The sequence below is a fragment of the Scomber scombrus genome, chromosome 17, assembly GCF_963691925.1.
Source record: "Scomber scombrus chromosome 17, fScoSco1.1, whole genome shotgun sequence".
NCBI lineage: Eukaryota > Metazoa > Chordata > Actinopteri > Scombriformes > Scombridae > Scomber > Scomber scombrus.
In genome coordinates this window covers 3,749,204-3,770,250 of record NC_084986.1, presented here as the reverse complement: position 1 = coordinate 3,770,250, position 21,047 = coordinate 3,749,204, and the positions used below count along the sequence as shown (strand labels likewise).

Below are 21,047 nucleotides of genomic sequence, written 5' to 3'. Positions count from 1 at the left end.
AGGGCCTGACCCCTCATATTTACCTGCTGACCCTTTGGAGGGGCCCCACCCCTAGGTTGGGAACCACTGGACTAAACTAGCTAACTGTATATAAAGTAGTGTAAACTAGCTCCACCTCCAGCAGCTACAACAGTAACATGCTGCTCTAACACTGATGCTTCACTATTAATAATCTAATGATGTCATAATAATAATATATCAGTCAGAGGACCAAACCACTACTTTTACTGTAATACTGCATACTACATCGCTCATAATACTGCAGTACTTTTACTGTAATACTGCATACTACATCACTATAATACTGCAGTACTTTTACTGTAATACTGCATACTACATCACTCATAATACTGCAGTACTGTTACTGTAATACTGCATACTACTGTGATACTTTAACTAGTAATAACTATATTATATTTATACTGAAGTAGTATTTTTCATGCAGGACTTTTACATTGCTTTATTAATACTTAACTTTATTAGTACTGAATGATCTGAGTACTTCTTATTGCAGCCTTTAATTAAACAACATCATTATTATTATAAATATTATGACACAATAAATGTTTTATGCATTTAAAACTACACTTTTATATATATATTCATTGCATATTAATTGTGTGTGTGTGTGTGTGTGTGTGTGTGTGTGTGTGTGTGTGTGTGTGTGTGTGTGTGTGTGTGTGTGTGTGTGTGCAGGCTGCAGACAGTAGACACTCTTCCCCTCCCCCTTGCATCATCATCATCATCATAACACGGAAGCAGTAGACAGAGGTGGGGGGGGTTGCAGGAGGACATGCTAGGAGAGACAAGAGGGGGGTAAAGACAGGTACCACTAAGGAGCAGCAGCAGAGGTAGATAAGGGGAGGGGGGGCAGAGACAGGTGCAACACAGGTAAACACACACAGAGACACACACACACAGAGAGAGAAGCATCATGGCGCTGATCCCGTCTCAGGTCCTGCGGGTCGCCATCCTGCTGTCTTATTTCTCCATCCTCTGCCACTACAAAGCTCTGGACATGCCTGCTCACCAGACATACGGAGGCAGCTGGAAGTTTCTGACCTTCATCGACCTGGTGAGAGCGGATATTTCATTGTGTTTTTAACCCTTAAACACTCCTCCTCCTCCTCCCCCGGTAGCTTAGCTCAGTCAGTGCAGCTGCAGCCTCTCTCACCGTGCTGCACGTTGTAATGATTATTCCTTCATTCATTGTTTAATGTTTAATGTTTAATGTTTAATGTTTAATTAGACCGGAAATGGTACTAAATATCATTGTTTCCTCTGCTGAGTCGCTATTGTAGCTGTAAACGTGCAGGCTAGTGTGTGTGTGTGTGTTTGAACCGGAACAGGTGTTACCGTGCAGACGGGACTGTGTGTCACAATCGATGTCCTAGCGCGGGAGCGTGCAGCGCGCGCCCATACATACACCATTCATTCTATATAGCTATTAGAAGCTGTTCAGCCTCCAGGAAACAGATCAATATGCATACGTTTCACTGTCAGAGGAGAACTAATAGTGCACAATACTTCCCATAAATAACTCTCAGCTTATAGTTGATGCTTTGAAAGCCACAGTTCAGGATTTAGAGTCTTATTTATTATTTCTGTGTTGTACTGTATCGTTTGTAATTGGGATAATATAAGGTAGATTAGGGTAATGTGGGACACTTTTTTGCAATTCTGACTTGTTTACCTTATTCACATATGAATCCAACACATTATATCAACATCTTATATCATTATGGAATCCCTGAGATGTTTCCTTGTTAAACCAGAAGACAATCTTTAGATATTATACTCTCAAAAGGAACATGGCACTTATATTAATGTCCCTCGTGTCAAATCATTTCAGAATTAGTAGATTTAGTAATGTGGGAAACTAGTTTCTAAGCTTAGAAATACTTTGAGTTATACAAAGCAGCTTTATCTGTCAAAACGTTATGAAATGTACCTGTAGTTTTAGGTTAAGAAACTAGTAGCCTGTATGTTCACGTGTAATTTTAAACAATATAATTTACACAGTACGCATGTACTAGTTAGCTTTAAAATAATCTAATAGAAAAAGAGATAAATGCACTGGAGCTTAGTTGTCCCACATTAGTCAATGTCGCATATTACCCTAATCCACCCTATGTAGGTAAACATTAAAGGTGGGGGAAAAATCCATACAGCTTGGTATAGCGATATTTGGCATGACAATATTGTATTGATACACGGACTGATACCGATATATCGACTGATAATATGAGTTAATGATATATCGGTCTGGCTCTAGTTATAATACAGATAAACATCAGGAAAAAGAAGTGAAGCAGATGTTACATTTTGTTTTATTTGATTTGATTTCCTGCAGAGCATTTTGATTTATCCTGGGTATATAAATATACTAAGCTCTATATATACATATACATATATAGTTTGCAGCCCCCGACCCTGTTTAGGCTTAAAAAAACATTGGAGTAAAACATTGAAATAAACATTTTGACCAAACAGTGAAGGTTTAGAAAAAAATGCACGCTGTTAAAAAAAGAAGAAGCAAAAAAGCAGCAGCAAGTTTATAAAAGCTATATAACAGTGGAGGTGCTTCTTTATGCATAAGGCTTCATGTGTGTTATAGATTCTGAGGTTAAATTAGATTAAACTATAATTGGCAGTGAAAACACACACACACACACACACACACACACACACACACACACACACACACACACACACACACACACACACACACACACACACACACACACACACACACAGAGAGCTCTAATTCATCCTCTCTGAGAACAATGAGCTCATACACACATTCCCAAAGAGACAGTGGATTGTTTGAGTCGTTCACAAACAGAGCATCTAAATATTAGCAGTGACTCTACAGAGTTATAAGCAGCTATACAAACATCATTATCTTAAACTAACAGTCAGCAGGACGTTTGTGTCGAACGACCGAATCGACAGGTTTTTTTCTTTTAATTTATTTATCTTTACTTATCTTTAGCTTATTGTTACATGCACTGTGTTGCATCGCCTATATGAGCTGTTCAGACTAGAGCTCCCATCATTTAATTGATTAATCACTTATTAGATTAAGAGAATATTAATTAGCAGCTACTTTTATAATTTTAGTTTTGGTTTCTGGCATTTTTCAAACAAAAGCACAAAATATTCTCTGGTGTCAGTTTCTCAAAATTGAGGATTTGCTGCTTTTATTTATTTGTCGTATGTGACTTTAATTATAAATCTTTAGGTTTTGGATGTTGGTCGGACAAAATGAGTAAATTGAGAATGACATTTTTTCACTCTTTTTTTTTTTAGCTTTTTTTTTAAGATTAATCGTTTAATCAAGAAAATAATCAGCATTTTAATTGATGATGTAAATGATCTTTAGTTGTAGCTGTAGTTCAGACTGTCACAGAAACGTGTGCTTTAGCTGTTTGCTGTTGCGCAATATTGGCGAAAAATTAAGGAGATATTAGTTTATAATCAGCCAAGATGTTAGTCCTGTTTGTGATGATTGCATTTCATTCTGGTAATGTATGAACTGATGTCGAGGAAAGGCTGTGAAACGTAACTGAAGACTTAAAGAGTATAAAGTAGAGAGATATAGAGCTGCAACTTTCAGCTGATAATCATCATTTTTAAAGCTAAATCGTGGAAATGTGCTGGTTACAGCTTCTTGACTGTGAGCATTTTTTTCTGTCATGCATGATGATAAAAAAAAATTAATATCTTTACATTTTTTTGTTGCAGCTCTTCACATGAAGCATTATTCAGTATTCATGATAACAGTCATCTGGACCCAAATGCTAATAATGTATCGACTGATAATTGACTGTGTGTGTGTGTGTGTGTGTGTGTGTGTGTGTGTGTGTGTGAGAGAAATTGCTGTGTCATATTTTCCACATTAGACCTCTCCTCCTGGTTAACTGTGTCGTTAATGACCAGTACACACCAGCAGCCAGGAAACACACACCGCTGTAACATCTGGCATCATAGCATGTGTGTGTGTGTGTGTGTGTGTGTGTGTGTGTGTGTGTGTGTGTGTGTGTGTGTGAGTATGTGTGTGAGAACGCGTGCAACATGAAACCCTGTAAATGTGTGCTGTACTGACACTGAAATGCAGACACGAATACAGATGCTTTGATTGTGTGTGTGTGTGTGTGTTTGTGTGTGTGTGTGTGTGTGTGTGTGTGTGTGTGTGTGTGTGTGTGTGTGTGTGTGTGATTACTGATCAGAGCCTCATCGCTAGCTGACTTCTCATAGAAACCCATTACTCATGTAGCAGGAGAGCTAACTCAGGCATTCCTACTGTAGATCTGTACTGATGTCAGCACAATATTTTGTTAGTAGAGACACACAAACACACACACACACACACACACACACACACACACACACACACACACACACACACATGCACTGCAGCCGCTGATAGCATTAAAGCCCAAAAATGCCTCCAATGTCCGGCCATCTCTTCACCCAGCGGGAAACAACTGATACTCCCAATGTGTGTGTGTGTGTGTGTGTGTGTGTGTGTGTGTGTGTGTGCATGTGTGCATCCTCTCCATCTTCCTCTGCTAAAAGAAGGTCCGATCCATCATAGTGAACTTATCGATGGGGGTGTTTCATTACACAGAGGGGTTAAAACACAGAGCACCACAATTCACTTAACGTCCTGCAGCTCCCTCTGAAACAATGATTCATCCGTCACTAAATACTCATGTTAATGTATTTATTATAAGAGTTTGTGTCGATTTAAAGCATGTTTTGTTTCATATTGTGTCTCAGAAGTACGAGATATATTTGCAGAAGAGCTGCTGTTAGTGTTTCTAATCAATACTTCTGCACATGAACACATCACGCTGTTAAAAAGGAGAAAATAAAGGCTTATGGTCATGTGTAATACATTTAATTCAAATGTGACATCATGTGCTCTTAGAACATCTGTGTGTGTGTGTGTGTGTGTGTGCGAGTGTGTGTGTGTGTGTGTGTGTGTGTGTGTGTGTGTGTGTGTGTGTGTGTGTGTGTGTGTGTGTGTGTGTGTGTGTGTGTGTGTGTGTGTGTGTGTGTGCGTGTGCAGTTTTTCAAGTGGAGTTGGTGAGGCTGCATATTCAACATGGGAAATCAAGAGATATGTTTAGCATTCATGTGGTTTAAATTGTGGGATCTGCGTCGCTAGGCAACTGGCAATAACATGCAAATTTGCAAATCTCTCTTTCTTTTTTTTTCTTTCTTTTTTTTGGTTGCATTTAAGAGTTCAAGAAGTAAGTTTAGGGACAACAAACTGAGAAGATTCAGATCATTTTTCCTTCAGAAGTCAAACATTAGGTGTGTCGTTTTAAAGTGTTTTTATAAAATACGGTAAATACGACGACGCCTGAAGGCAACAATAGTCTGATGGATGAAACATGTTAATAAATGATATATTGCCCAGCCTTGTCTTCCACCTCAAGCACAGAGCCGCTTGTGTTCTTATACACAGAAATGAGATTAGAAGTCTCTCTTTACTCTCTTAAAGATGCTGAAAATCAATCTGTGAAATGTGTGAAATCTGTGACTGAAGTAGAAGCAGGTTTAACCTTTAACCTTTAACCTTTGTGTCGTCCTCCCGGGTCAAATTGACCCCGTCTGTTTTCACTGTTCCTTCTTTCCTCCCTTCCTTCCTTCTGTCTGTCCTTCCTTCTCTCTCTCTTTCCTCCCTGCCTTTCCTTCCTCCCTTCCTTCTTTCCTTCCTTCTTCCTTCCTTCCTCCCTTCCTTCCTCCCTCCTTCCATCCCTCCTTTCCTTCCTTCCTCCCTCCTTTCCTTCCTTCTTCCTCCCTCCCTTCCTCCTTTCCTTCCTTCTTCCTCCCTTCCCTTCCTCCCTTCCTCCCTTCCTCCCTTCCTTCCTCTCTCCCTCCCTCCCTCCTTTCCTTCCTTCTTCCTCCCTCCTTTCCTTCCTTCCTCCCTCCCTCCTTTCCTTCCTTCTTCCTCCCTCCCTTCCTCCTATCCTTCCTCCCTTCCCTTCCTTCCCCCTTTCCTTCTTTCCTTGACTCGAAGACAACAGCAGGGTTAAAGAAAAAGTGAATCCATCTCAAAATGAAGCTGCTTTGACCGCAGTGCAGTTTTTACTTTCATGTCCTGTCTTTCATCCTCTCATCCTCTCTGAACTCCTCTTTTCCTTCCCTCTTCTTCTTCCTCTCTCCTTCTTTGTAGTGCTGCTGAATCTCCTGCCTCAGCTCTTTCTCTCTCTTGTAACTCTTTGAAGTGTTTGTCAGCTGTTTAAAATAAAGACAGGTTTTACTGCTGCTGATCTCTCCGTCTCTCTCTCTCTCTCTCTCTCTCTCTCTCTCTCTCTCTCTCTCTCTCCCTCTCTCTCTCTCTCCGTCTCTCTGCAGGTGATCCAGGCGGTGTTCTTCGGCCTGTGCGTGCTGATCGACGTGTCCAGTCTACTGACTAAAGGAGGCGACAGCAGGGAGCAGGAGAGGCAGCTGAGGAAGCTGATTGGCCTGAGGGACTGGATGATGGCCGTCCTGGCTTTCCCTGTCGGAGCGGTGAGCAGATGGATGGATGCACACCACACACACACACACGCACACGCACACTTACTGTACAACACAATACAGCAGGAAGGATCAGCCCGGCTCACTCTTTCCCTCCATATCTGCGTCTCTAGTGTCAGAAGTTTCGAAATCATCTCTGAAATAAACATCTGGATTTCTAAGTGATCAATAAATCAACAAACATGAGAGTTTAAAGGATCAATTTAAAGACCAAACTGCTCTGACTGTACATGTTCGAGCACGAATCAGATTCAAAATATGCGATTAGACAACTCGAAGAACCTGTGGAGCAACTTCAGTGAGAAAGGCGACCAACAGACGGCGAACACTATGACATCATCACTAAAAAACAGTCCTTAGTTTTGACTTGCAGGCAGAAAAATCTGCTTCTTTTCCAACAACATAACTGATACCATGCCTGATATGTGTCCACAAAAGTAGCCACACACACACACACACACACACACACACACACACACACACACACACACACACACACACACACACACACACACACATAAAAACACACATACACTTTTTTATAAGTATTTAGCTGGCAAGGTGCCCTGTATCTGACCACAACTGTATTCTAGTTTTGACACACACACACATACACACACACACACACACACACACACACACACACACAAATATGCATACCACACATACACACACATGCATGCATACAACACACACACACACACATACACACATGACCGCACACAGTATATAGTGATTGCCACAACACATCCTCTCTCTTCCTCTGTTACACAGACACACACACACACACACACACACACACACACACACACACACACACACACACACACACACACACACACACACACACACACACCTATAGCAGAGGTCAGCTGGCACGTAGCCGACTGTGTGAGTTGCCGTGTGGGCACAGAGTTCAGTTTACACGCAGCACAATAGACATGATTATCACCACAGCTAATGTCTGGAAACCTGGCCTGCCTGATAGGGAAAGTGTGTGTGTCTGTGCCTGCAGGTGTGTGTGTGTGTGTGTAGCTCCTGATGTATGTGTTGTATGCGTGCATGTGTGTGTGTGTGTGTGTGTGTGTATGTGCATATGTTAAATGTTTATATGTGGGCAGCTCCTTTTGTGTGCAAGACTGGAAAAATGTGGAAGTCTGTTTGTTTATATGACACACAGGTGCAACGTATGTGTGTGTGTGTGTGTGTGTGTGTGTGTGTGTGTGTGTGTGTGTGTGTGTGTGTGTGTGTGTGTGTGTGTGTGTGTGTGTGTGTGTGTGTGTGTGTGTGTGTGTGTGTGTGTGTGTGTGTGTGTGTTCCTGCCACCGTTGGCCCGTTGAAAGCAGAGAACACGTCGGTCAGGGTACAATAGGGTGATGGTGGTGGGGTGAAGGGGGGGTGTTTGGTTCACATGCCTCGAACTGGAGCCCAGATGGTGGTCAGGTAATTCCACCCCCGTCCTGCAGAGCAGCGTCTGGCTCTGGTCCAGAACGTCTGCTGGAGATACGTTAGACCAGGAGTCTGTTAACACGTCATTCAGGATGGAAAGGTGTCCGGATCTCCCTGCAGGATGTTCTGGATGCATCCCAAAAACCCAGACTAAACATTTAGATCTATGTAAGTGTGTTTGTGAGGATGTGATGCTCTTCTTTACACTCACAGCTCGTACGGAGGCATCAGAGAAAAAGCTGGAAACAAATCTGATATATTTTATGTTTCTGGCTTTTATTGGAGCAAAAGCTATGCAGCATTTTATAATGAGTTGGTCATTGTGTTGTTTGTCCTCATGCACACGTATGAGGACTTAAAGGCATGAGCACACACACGAGTAATATAATACACAGTCCTGCCAATGGTTTCATTGTCCTCTAGTTATCTACATGTGGCTGTAATGTGCCCAGATATAGTAGGTATAGTTATATAGGTTATTTATATCATATAAATTATTATGATATGATACTTATTATTGTATAATGTGTTAGTAAACATTGATATGTGCACACTATCACACATGACTACTTTACTTCCCCTCTCTCTCTCTCCTCTCTCTATCTCTCTCTCTCTCTCTCTCTCTCTCTCTCTCCCTCCCTCTCTTCTCTCCTTCTGGTCTCTCTCTCCCCTCTGTCCTCTCTCTCCTCTCCCTCTGTCTCTCTTTCCTCTCTGTCTCTCTCTCTCTCTCTCCTCCCTCTGTCTCTCTCTCTCCTCTGTCTCTCTCTCCCTCTCTTTGTCTCTCTGTTTCTCTCTCTCTCCCTCTGTCTCTCTTTCTCTCTGTCTCTCTCTCTCTCTCTCTCCCTCTGTCTCTCTCTCTCTCTCTCCCTCTCTCTCTCTCGTCTCTCTCTCCCTCTGTTCCTCTCTCTCCCCTCTCTTTGCTCTCTCTGCTTCTCTCTCCTCTCTCCCCTCTGTCTCTCTTTCCTCTCTGTCTCTCTCTCCTCTCTCTCTCCTCTGTCTCTCTCTCTCTCTCTCTCACCCTCTGTCTCTCTCTCCCTCTGTCTTTCTCTCCCTCTCTTTGTCTCTCTGTTTCTCTCTCTCTCCCTCTGTCTCTCTTTCTCTCTGTCTCTCTCTCTCTCTCTCTCCCTCTGTCTCTCTCTCTCTCTCTCTCCCTCTGTCTCTCTCTCCCTCTGTCTCTCTCTCCCTCTCTCTCTGTCTCTCTGTCTCTCTCTCTCTCTCTCTCTCTCTCTCTTCCTCTCTCTCTCTCTCTCTCTCTCTCTCTCTCTCTCTCTCTCTCTCTCTCTCTCTCTCTCTCTCTCTCTCTCTCTGTGTAGTTTGTGGTCTTTACGTTCTGGTCCCTCTACCTGTACGACAGAGAACTGGTCTACCCCAGACTACTGGACAACTTCATCCCTCAGTGGCTCAACCACGGCATGGTGAGTCACACTGTTTTTTTTTCATTCGCTGAGTTTAAAAAAAAAAGGCAATAAATAAAGTTTCCTGAAGTTGAATCTTTATTTAACGGAGCAGCAGATCAGTTCCAGGAGCTTAAATAGTTAAATAAAGTTACATTTGTAAGTAGAAATGAAATCTCAGGGTGTCGAAAATCACCCTGAAGCTGCTTTCAGACAGCGAGCTCTCTGCTGTCCCATGGTCACACGGTGAGTCGCCATGGCAACCACAGAAACTTATAGAGAGGGGAAACGACACGGGAGCTGATTTTTTATTTATTTTTGTTACTGCTTGGCCTTCTGAGTTTTTTCCTTGAATGATGCTCGTCTTCGCCAGCAGAGAGCCGACGGATCAATCAAGAGGAAATGGTAGCTGGGTGGCCGCCATGGCAACCGCTCACAGACTCAAAACATGCTGGAGGAGGGTTTTTTTTAATCTTTGTGCAGGTTTTTGGTTTTTTGCTGACCTTGCATCTGTCTCACATCTGCAAAGCTCAACACTGAAACTGATCGATTATCAGACTTTCTCATCGTCCGTCACTTTGACAGAAAGTGTTCAGTCAAATTCAGTCATTATTATTATACATTTTTTACTTTTTCGATAGATTTATTTACCTCTGCGATGTGATCTGTGTGCAGGATTAATAAGGTGTATGTTTCAGCGTGATGTCACACACTTTACTGTCATGAAAGTCGTCTCTTCCTCACCTGAAACATTCATCACATTTTCTCTCGCCTCACGTTATCAGTTGTTTCTTGCATCCTCCGCTGCATCCGTCTTTTTTCACCTGGTTTAGCAACACCGTCAATTATCAAACTTTTTAAAGAAACTTCGGACACTCACATCTGCCGTCACATTGTTGCTATAGTTTGTATTTACGTCTAAAGTCACCTAAACAATGAGGTCATGCATGTAAGACCAAAGACTAGATTATGGCTACACACCAAATAGACAAGAGTGTGAATAACTTAAAGACACAGTTGATCACCTTCAGTGTCATCTGTCAAAATGACGCATAGCCTTTAGATTTTTCCGACATCGTTTCAAAAATTCAGTCAATGACAGAAAATATTCAATTAACTCAACTTTGCTTTGCACTTTTTGTGTAGGTTGTGTGCAGGTCTCTTTATCATAGATTATATCCTAAAGCTGCAACGATTAGTCGATTAATCAATTAGCTGCCAACTATTAAATGAATCACCAACTATTCTGATAATCGATTAATCATTTTCAGTCATTTTTTTAAAGAATAAAATGTCTAAATTCTCTGATTCCAGCTTCTGAAATGTGAATAATTTAATATTTTTAGTTTCTATGACAGTAAACTGAACATCTCTGAGTTATAGACTGTTTATCGGGATGATCGACACTTTCCATCATTTTAACACCTAATTGATTAATTGAGAAAAATATTCCACACATTCATCAATAATGAAATTAATTCGACATGGCAACACACATCTAAAATTAGTCCCTTTCTTTGGGTCATTACTCCTATCAGTGGATTATAAACTTCATAAAGTGCTCGATTATTCTTATCAGAGCTGAGAGCTGCTGCGGGTGAACCTCCGGATTTGAATAGAAGTCAGCGGCCGGTCGTCGGCTTTGATTTGCCATCTAGAGGAAGAAGGTTTAATCTAATGTTTAGACAGCGACTAACACGCTGCACACCGTGTCGCATGACTGATAACGACATCGGCTGTGTGTGTGTGTGTGTGTGTGTGTGTGTGTGTGTGTGTGTGTGTGTGTGTTTCAATCAGCCTGTGAGATAATCTGACATTGTTCCAGCACCCTGTACGTAATATGCAAAACCTCCCCGTCAAACTTCCTCTACTGCCAGAACACTGAGCGTACTGTCGACACGCACGCACACACACACGCACGCACACACACACACACACACACACACACACACACACACACACACGCACACACACACACAGAGAGAGAGGTGAGGTGGTGTGTGTTTTGTGTTTTTAAAAAAAAAGATCATTCCCATAACACTACTTTAATTGAAAGACACAAAGATTGTGTGTGTGTGTGTGTGTGTGTGTGTGCATGTGTGTTTGGTGTCTCTTCTTCTACTCCAGGAGGTGATGTAATAGCTGAGTGGTTGCTATGGCGGCGTTGTCAAGGACCAAAACAATCAGAACTCCACCAACTCCTTTCTCTCTGTCTCTGTGTGTGTGTGTGTGTGTGTTTGTCTGTGTGTCTGTGCATGTGTGTGTGTGTGTCTGTGCATGTGTGTGTCTGTATGTCTGTGCATGTGTGTGTGTGTGTGTGTGTGTGTGTGTCTGTGCATGTGTGTGTCTGTATGTCTGTGCATGTGTGTGTGTCTGTATGTCTGTGCATGTGTGTGAGAGACAGAGAGAGAAAACGTGAGAAAGTTTGTGTGTGTGTGCATGTGTGTGTGTCTGTGCATGTGTGTGTGTGTGTGTGTGCGCGTCTGTGCATGTGTGTGTGAGAGACAGAGAGAGAGAGAAAACGTGAGAAAGTGTGTGTTTTCTGTCCGGGTCCAGCGTGGTTGTAAATATTTTGCAGTAATCCATGGTATCACTGTTGTTTATTTGTACCGGCTGCCACGGCAACCATGTGGCCATTCCCTTCGGAGGAGGGAGGGGTCAACAGATGTAGAGAGTGAGAGTGGGAGAAGAAAAGAAAAAAAAGATGCAGTAGTTTAATATATTGTGTTTTAACAGCAGTTGGAAGTGATTTAAGGGTGAACGTATAATAAACAATAACGTGGCTCTCAGTTACTAATCAATTAGTACCGATACTTGAGCTCTTAGATACATGTTCCTCGTGTGATTTAAAGGAGATAAATCATGCTGCCAAAACTTGAGAAGAACATATGTTAAAATGCTGCCTGCAGGATTTTTTAACTCCCTGTGATGATGTCGTATTGTTTGCTCGGCTCACAAACGGCCGTTTTTTAGTTGCTTTTCTCACTAAAGTTGCTCTGCAGGTCGTTCAAGTTGCCTCATTCTTGCTCGAACGTGTACACAAGTACTTCAGAAGTTTCCTTTATAGAGTAAAGAACAAGATCTTATAAAATGAGTGTGTGTGTGGTTTGTCGTAGGCTACTTTTAGGGACTAATTTCAGACTTAGTATCAGTTAATTAGGGACAAAAGTCGTCTGTCCAATCACAAAAAAGCTGATTATTGGATAAGTGGTTAAAGTTAAGGTTAGGATAAGTCTCCAGAAAATGAATTAACGTTGTATATTTGGATATATTCAGATTGGATATGGTATATGTCGTATTTGAGGAGTTTATATTTTTAGTTAATAACAAGAAAAACTAAAAATCTGTTGAATTCTTTAAAAAAATTATGTTTTTAAATTTAATTTTTTAATATTTGTTGACATTTTACAATAGACTTATAACATAAGATAGAACATATTTTTGTCAATTTCATGAAAGCAGTGAGTAAAAAGATACAATACAATAACAAACAATACAAAATAAAGACAATATATTTATTTATTTTGGGTAAATATCTGAAGCATTTGCATAAATTAATAGTTTTGGTAAATTTCTGATTGATTTTTTTTAGACTTAGTTTGATTTGAAGATAAAAGTTTAGGTCACGTTGTTTAAAAAGTCTTATAGGATGATCATCTCTTCAAGAATGTAGAATTTGGCTAAAATAATAATGAGCAAATTAAAGACAAATCATAAAAAATTAAGCTACTATAGTTTGTTTATGTAGGTTTTTGGAGCTGGAGGAAGCCGACCAATCAGAGCAGAGGGAGGAGGCGGGGCTTAAAGAGACAGGAACTAAAACAGAGGCTGAACTGAGCGGCTGCATAAAGAGCCAGTAGAAGATAAATAAGGAGATTTTTAACTTTAAAGCATGTAAACATATTAAAGTAGAGACACAGAATATAAATATAGAAGTGGAAATTTGCCTGATATATTCTCTTTAAGGACTTTTACTGTAGGATAAATGTTTATGTTCTGTGTTGAAGACAGTAGTCGACCTTTGAGGTTTTTACTGGGAGCAACTGTGGAAACTTTATGGACCCTTAAAGTGACAGTATATTCTACTTTGGACGCCTCTTCACAGCTTCCTGTTTGAGTATCATATAGTTTTGATTTGATCTGAAGAAGTAAAACTATATATTGCAGTAAGTCCACAAAATAAGGACCTAAATATGAGAGAAAAGTCTGATAAATAAACACAATTTTATGTAGAAGAATTTAGTTTTTAGGTTTTTTTTTTGGTTTTTTCTCCACCAGTAATCATCTTTAATCCCTCAGATTAATCTTGCCAACCACTGTGAAAGCTGGCTGCTGCTCACATTTCAGGGATTACTGTCACCAGAGCTGCTTTTCATTAGTACTGCTAATAGTACTAGTTTTTATTATTTCATTACAGTGTATTTATTCTGTTCCTTTACCTAATATGTTATAAGTTTGACTTGTAAAAACAATGCTAGTGTACTTTTATTTGAATTAAAACACTTTTCATCTATTTTCATAACTGTGGTCACATTTTTAGGAAGTTTTTTGTCCATATTTTTATATAAATGTGTGTCTGTTGTCATCTGATGGTAACATTTGAACTAAAATGATAAAACAACCAAATATTTGTTAGTTTTTCTACATTAAATCTGTCATCAAAACATATCAACTCTATAATGATGTAATAATGTGTGTGTGTGTGTGTGTGTGTGTGTGTGTGTGTGTTCTCCTTCAGCCTCACATTCATAAAGGCCAACACACACACACACACACACACACAGACACACACACACACACACACTCACTCACACTCTCACACACACACACACTCTCACACACACACACACACACACACACACACACACACACACACACACACACACACACACACACACACACACACACACAGAGCCAGGTTTCTCCTAGCAACAGAGGATTATAGTCTCACACTGTGACACCTTTGACCTGTGACACACACACACACACACCTACACACACACACACACACACACACACACACCTACACACACAGGCGTTCACACATACAGATGAACCTGTGATCAGCAACCGCATTTAACCTTTATCGTCCCTCTGCTCTAATCACGTTGTTAGCACTTTGTGTGTGTGTGTGTGTGTGTGTGTGTGTGTGCATTCAGTTACTCTGCTGTTCCTCCTCCTGTCACTCTTTTTCTTTTTAAGCATTGTTTTCCTTCCTAGCAACCAATAATAAACACATAAGTTATTTATTAACTATGATTTACAGATAACAACAAACTTTAGAACATATTTAATTAATTTAGAGAAACAAATTGTAATATTTTAGTTTAAAATGAACTAAAATGACTTTCTGTGTAATTATTAACATCAGTGATCTCTCTCCAGCCAGCTGCTGATCTCTTATTTCATTTTTGGGATGAAATAAGGTTGATGTCATCCAGTTAACTCCTCATTTTAACTAAATGAACTAAATGAAAAAAAAGGCATTTAACCCTCCTGTTGTCTTCGAGTCAAGGAAGGAAGGAAGGAAGGAAGGAAAGGAGGGAGGAAGGGAGGGAGGAAGGAAGGGAGGGAGGAAGGAAGGAAGGAAAGAAAAGGAGAAAGGGGGGAAAGGAGGGGGTGAGGAAGGAAGGAAGGGAGGAAGGAGGGAGGGAGGGAAGGAAGGACAAAAGGAAGGAAGAAAGGGGGATGAAGGGAGGGAGGAAAGAGAGAGGAAGGAAAGGAGGGAGGAAGGAAGGAGGGAGGGAAGGAAAGACAAAAGGAAGGAAGACAGGGGATGAAGGGAGGGAGGAAAGAGAGAGGAAGGAAAGGAGGGGTGAAGGAAGGAAGGAAGGAAAGGAGGGAGGAAGGAAGGATGATGGAAGGTAGGAAGGTAGGATGGAGGGAGGAAAGAAGGAAGGAGGGAGGGAGGGAGGGAGAAAGGAAAAGAGGAAGGAAGGAAGGAAGGAAGGGGGGAGGAAAGAAAGAGAGAAGGAGGAAGGAGGGAAGGAAAGAAGGACAAAAGGAAGGAAGAAAGGGGGATGAAGGGAGGGAGGAAAGAAAGAGAAGGAGGGAGGGAGGAAGGACAGAAGGAAGGAAGGAAAGAAGGAACAGTCAAAACAGACGGGGTCAATTTGACCCGGGAGGACGACACCATGCATCGTGGGGGAATTAACAGTTTTCTGACTAAATGATTAATCAGGAACATAATCGGCAGATTAATTGATCGGGGAAGTGATGATTAGTTGCAGCTGAACCAGGATAATCTCTGGAGAGTTAAAGCACAGCAACAGTTTCAAGCTTTAGGCTTTATTAGTTTTAAAATAAAAGCTCTAGGTCAGAAGATGAAAAGAGGAAATGTGCAGTGTGGAATATATTAAGTATAAACAAACAAATATTAGAGTCTGTTTGCTTCACATGAACTCAGAAAGGCTTCAGCGCTGCTCCGCGTTGCTGCAGGCTTGAGTTCAGATTCAGTCACAGTTTCATTCTGCGATGGTGTTCGGAGAGAAAGTGGAACCCGATTGTCCCGCTGTGACATGATAAGCTCCTTAAGTGAGAAAACTGTTGAGAGAAAAAAATGTCAACAGGAGACTTATCGTTTAATTTTCAGGGTTCAGACGGAGTTCAGTTTAAAAAAAAGCTTTGTTATCGGCACCGGTCCGAATCAGCTGCTGAACTTTGACCTCTTAAAAACTCGGCCGCGCCCAGATTCATCTCTCTGTAATCGTATGCTGTGAAGCCAAACCCGCAGTTTATTTTAAATTCTGTCAAAGGATGCAGAAGTTTTATCCAAAGATATTAAAACTGTTGTCTTGGGCTTGAATATGACTGCGAGTCAGCATCAAATAAACTTGGAAAAAGGAAAAAAAGTAGATTTCTGTCGTTAAATTGAAATAAACTTTAAGCTGGACACTAAAAATGTAACTTTTCTTAGTGAGTCTGCTTCTGTCGGTGAGACGAGATGCTGGTTGACATGTTTAAAAAGTGGACATAACCCGAATTATGAGATACTATTATAATTTGAGACACTTTGAAGTTAAATTTTTAAGATAAAACATCAAAATTACAACATAAATTATACCTGATAAACCAGAATTAAGAGATTTAGTGAGTAAATGATGACAAATTGTGAATTTTGAACATTAAAAACGACACATTAGTACTAAAGATTTTGACTCATGACATTAAATTTATGAGTTTTTAAGTGAAATTTTAGACAAATCATACCTACTAAAGCAGAATTATTAGACTAAGTACATAAGATGATAATTTAAAGGTGCAGTGTGGAGGATTTAGTGGCATCTTAACAGTGAGGCTGCAGATAACTGAATAACACCTCATCATATTCTGATTTTTTTTTTCCTAGGATGGCGAAATCATGACCTGCACTACCTAACCCTAACCCACCCATAGTCGTCAGGATAAGAGATCAATTAATAAGCTACAGAAATTAAAAATATTGCATTTACAGGCAGCTTTATTCTTTACTATGCCCCATAAACAGGGTATTCATATAGTATTTAGCTAAATCAGTGATAATGAAGTGCTTTATAAACAGCAGGTAAAGGATAAAACACAATGCTAAATGTATATGTTATTATACATATTGTAATTATTTGGTTATTTGGTCATATTATTGCAATATTGTGAAATGTATAATGTTTTACGTGGAGGCTTTAAATGAGCCCATTTGGGTTTTCTGCCTCTCCCTGCACTGTGTATTGAATTGAATTGAATTGAATTGAATACCTTTATTGTCATTGCACGACAGCACAATGACATTCAAGTGCTTGTTCCCTTTGTAGCAGAGGAAAATAATAAAAAACCATTAAAACAACAGCATGCATACAGTCTGCACAACCCTTAGTGAATAAATAATATCGCACTTCTATGTATCTTTTTTGTGCAAAATAAACTAAACTTATATTCATTTATTTGTACACATACTTATATACACATATATTATACATACTGTAGAGCTGCAGCTAATTATATTATATTCATTATTGATTATTTGGTAAATGACAGAGAGGTTTTTACATTTTTAAACCAGAGATTTGATGCTGGGTGTACAAAAAAAGAACATGTGCAAGTTATTCATACGTTTATTTTCACATTTTAAGTTTAAATTTGACTAAACCACATGAACACACAAAAACACATGTCATTGACCCACATTTACATGCATAGAGACAAACACACACATTCAGTAACTCGTCTCATGAGTCTTGGAGTCGCTGTCAAAGCATCATGGGAGCAGGACGACCTCAGTCAGCTGTTCTCATGTGCGACTGTTATTCAAACCGACCGCAAACCAGAGAAATAAAAGCTCCATTTAGTCAGAAAAGCTGCAGTCAGACTTCGTCACGGTCGACTCTCAGTTCACACAGAGTGAATCTATTTCTGATGCATCAGTGTCGATTCATCGCCGCTGGAAAACATTTGACCCGTGTGATCCCCAACCTCAACCATGTGACCCTAACCTCAAACCATGTGACCCCAACCTCAACCATGTGACCCTAACCTCAAACATGTGACCCTAACCTCAAACATGTGATCCCCAACCTCAAACATGTGACCCTAACCTCAACCATGTGACCCTAACCTCAACCATGTGACCCTAACCTCAAACATGTGATCCCCAACCTCAAACATGTGACCCTAACCTCAACCATGTGACCCTAACCTCAAACATGTGATCCCCAACCTCAAACATGTGACCCTAACCTCAACCATGTGACCCTAACCTCAAACATGTGATCCCCAACCTCAAACATGTGACCCTAACCTCAACCATGTGACCCTAACCTCAACCATGTGACCCTAACCTCAAACATGTGATCCCCAACCTCAAACATGTGACCCTCACCTCAACCATGTGACCCTAACCTCAAACATGTGACCCTAACCTCAAACATGTGACCTTAACCTCAACCATGTGATCCCTAACCTCAAACATGTGACCCTAACCTCAAACATGTGATCCCCAACCTCAAACATGTGATCCCCAACCTCAACCATGTGACCCTAACCTCAACCATGTGACCCTAACCTCAAACATGTGACCCTAACCTCAAACATGTGACCCTCACCTCAACCATGTGACCCTAACCTCAACCATGTGACCCTAACCTCAAACATGTGACCCTAACCTCAAACATGTGACCCTCACCTCAACCATGTGACCCTAACCTCAAACATGTGACCCTCACCTCAACCATGTGACCCTAACCTCAACCATGTGACCCTAGCCTCAACCATGTGATCCCCAACCTCAACCATGTGACCCCCAACCTCAACCATGTGACCCTAACCTCAACCATGTGACCCTCACCTCAACCATGTGACCCTAACCTCAAACATGTGACCCTGACCTCAACCATGTGACCCTAACCTCAAACATGTGACCCTGACCCTAACCTCAAACATGTGACCCTAACCTCAAACATGTGATCCCCAACCTCAACCATGTGACCCCCAACCTCAACCATGTGACCCTAACCTCAAACATGTGACCCTAACCTCAAACATGTGACCCTAACCTCAACCATGTGACCCTAACCTCAAACATGTGACCCTAACCTCAAACATGTGACCCTCACCTCAACCATGTGACCCTAACCTCAACCATGTGACCCCCAACCTCAACCATGTGACCCTAACCTCAAACATGTGACCCTAACCTCAAACATGTGACCCTCACCTCAACCATGTGACCCTAACCTCAACCATGTGATCCCTAACCTCAACCATGTGACCCTAACCTCAAACATGTGACCCTAACCTCAAACATGTGACCCTAACCTCAACCATGTGACCCTAACCTCAACCATGTGACCCTAACCTCAACCATGTGACCCACTCCTAGCCAAGAGAGGAAGCTCCAGGTCTGAAAATATGAGGCCAATGTAGAAATGCCTTAAACCTGCATTCTGTATAATGACCAGCAGGGGGCGACTCCATCGGCTCGAACATTACATGAATGTGTTATAACAGCCGTTTTTCCTAGTGGTCACTTGCGGTATTGCAGGAAAAAAAAAAAACCCTGCCACCCAATAAACATTATTGGTCCGATGTCCCGCTCTTATGATACATCCATGAACATAACTCCAGATAAGAGATGGAGTATAAACGTAACTATCACTACTTTAGTGTGTTTTCAGTTGATGAAAATTAACTGCTAACATTTGAGTTGTCGTGTTAAACATTTGGTTGAACTAAAAAACGCTCTAAGAAGTCGGCTGCTCAGTTTTTCTGGCGAGTATGTTTTGTTTTAATCCTCTTTTTAACTTGCTATAATGAGCATTACCATTAGCAATATCACAGTTAAAACACAGACTGTAAATGCACTGTGCTAACCACTAACGCTAACATTAACTAACACTAACACTAGCTCCGTCCTCTTGTTCAACCTTCTGGCTCCGAAAAACAACAACAACAAAACAAGCTGGCGACGGTCGATTCAACACCTCAAAATGGGAATCCACAAACTAACGGGTCACGGTCACACCACGGTGGCTTCATCCATTTATTCATTTATTTATTTATTTACAACATGTTGTTTTGTACAGTCTGTGTCCCCCCCCCACCCCCCTGCTGTGTATCTCTGTGTGAAATGGTTTGTCCTGTTTTTAGCCTCAGACCACAGTATCGAACCACCGCTGTTTGCCGAAAGAGAGAGAGAGAGAGGGAGAGAAGGGGGGGATTTTCCACAGAGGCAGAAAAGCTGGCCGCTCGAGCGAAACCACAAAACCTCTTTGGGGGGGGGGGGGGGATAGAGAGTGCAGAGATAGAGAAAGAGACCTAGATACAAAAAAGAGAGAGAGAGAGACAGAGAGAATAAAGTGTTATTTACGAGCGGCGGAGACTAAACTTAAACACGGCCGAGATACACTGGGTAAAAGTGCAGCGTCAGGGTGTGTGTGTGTGTGTGTGTGTGTGCGTGTGTGCGTGTGTGTGTGTGTGTGTGTGCGTGTGTGCGTGTGTGTGTGTTTACAGTATAATGATGGGAGGGAAACCTAGAATTTAAGCACTGAGATGTTGTTACTCTTGTTAGTTTGCACATACTTGGCATCCTTTTTTGAATTTTTTTATATAAGATCCTCAGAGGGGAAACCTGAAAAAAAACAGATGGGGATGCGACACAGCGGCCTGCCCCCCCCCCCCCCCCCCCCTTCTCCTCTCTCTTCCCCCTCTTCTTCCCCCCTTCTCTTTTTACAGTGTACAGTACAAAAAGCTCCAATACTGAATCATGAGTTTGAGTTTCGTGTTAGGTACGGTTAGGAAACAAATGTCTCCGAACGCCTTTAAATTCATCAGTTGTCATGCAAAAAAATGTGCTCGGCTTGAACTGCTTTTTGCTTTGTGTTACTGCACATGCAGCAATGATCGACTCTGCAGAAAGGAAGATATGCTCAGTCTAAAAAAAACAGATTTTAATGAGTAAAGTCATCATTTAAAAAGTAGATGATCAGCTTCTATTGAGCTTCATCAGTCTGAGTTAGTCATATCAAGTGATATCTGACACATTTACAGTCTTTTTAGCATCAAATTCCCTCTTAGTGTTTCCCTGTTGAGCTGTGGTGTAACCATAGTAACAAAAAAGACTTTGCTACTAAAAACACTGTAACGTTGAAACATAGATGAAGATTTGACTCATTTGGACGACATGAAGGTTATATAGTT

At 41.1% G+C, this 21,047-nt stretch overlaps 1 protein-coding gene across 1 annotated transcript in view; it reads left to right on the top strand.

Annotated features, from left to right (window-relative positions):
• Positions 1–779: 779 nt before the first annotated feature.
• Positions 780–21,047, top strand: part of aig1 (androgen-induced 1 (H. sapiens)) — a gene marked incomplete in the record, with an annotated part of 21,618 nt that continues 1,350 nt past the window's right edge. Inside the window, 3 exon segments of the mRNA XM_062436895.1 lie at positions 780–1,075; positions 6,373–6,528; positions 9,300–9,401. Coding sequence (XP_062292879.1) covers positions 935–1,075; positions 6,373–6,528; positions 9,300–9,401 — 399 coding nt within the window.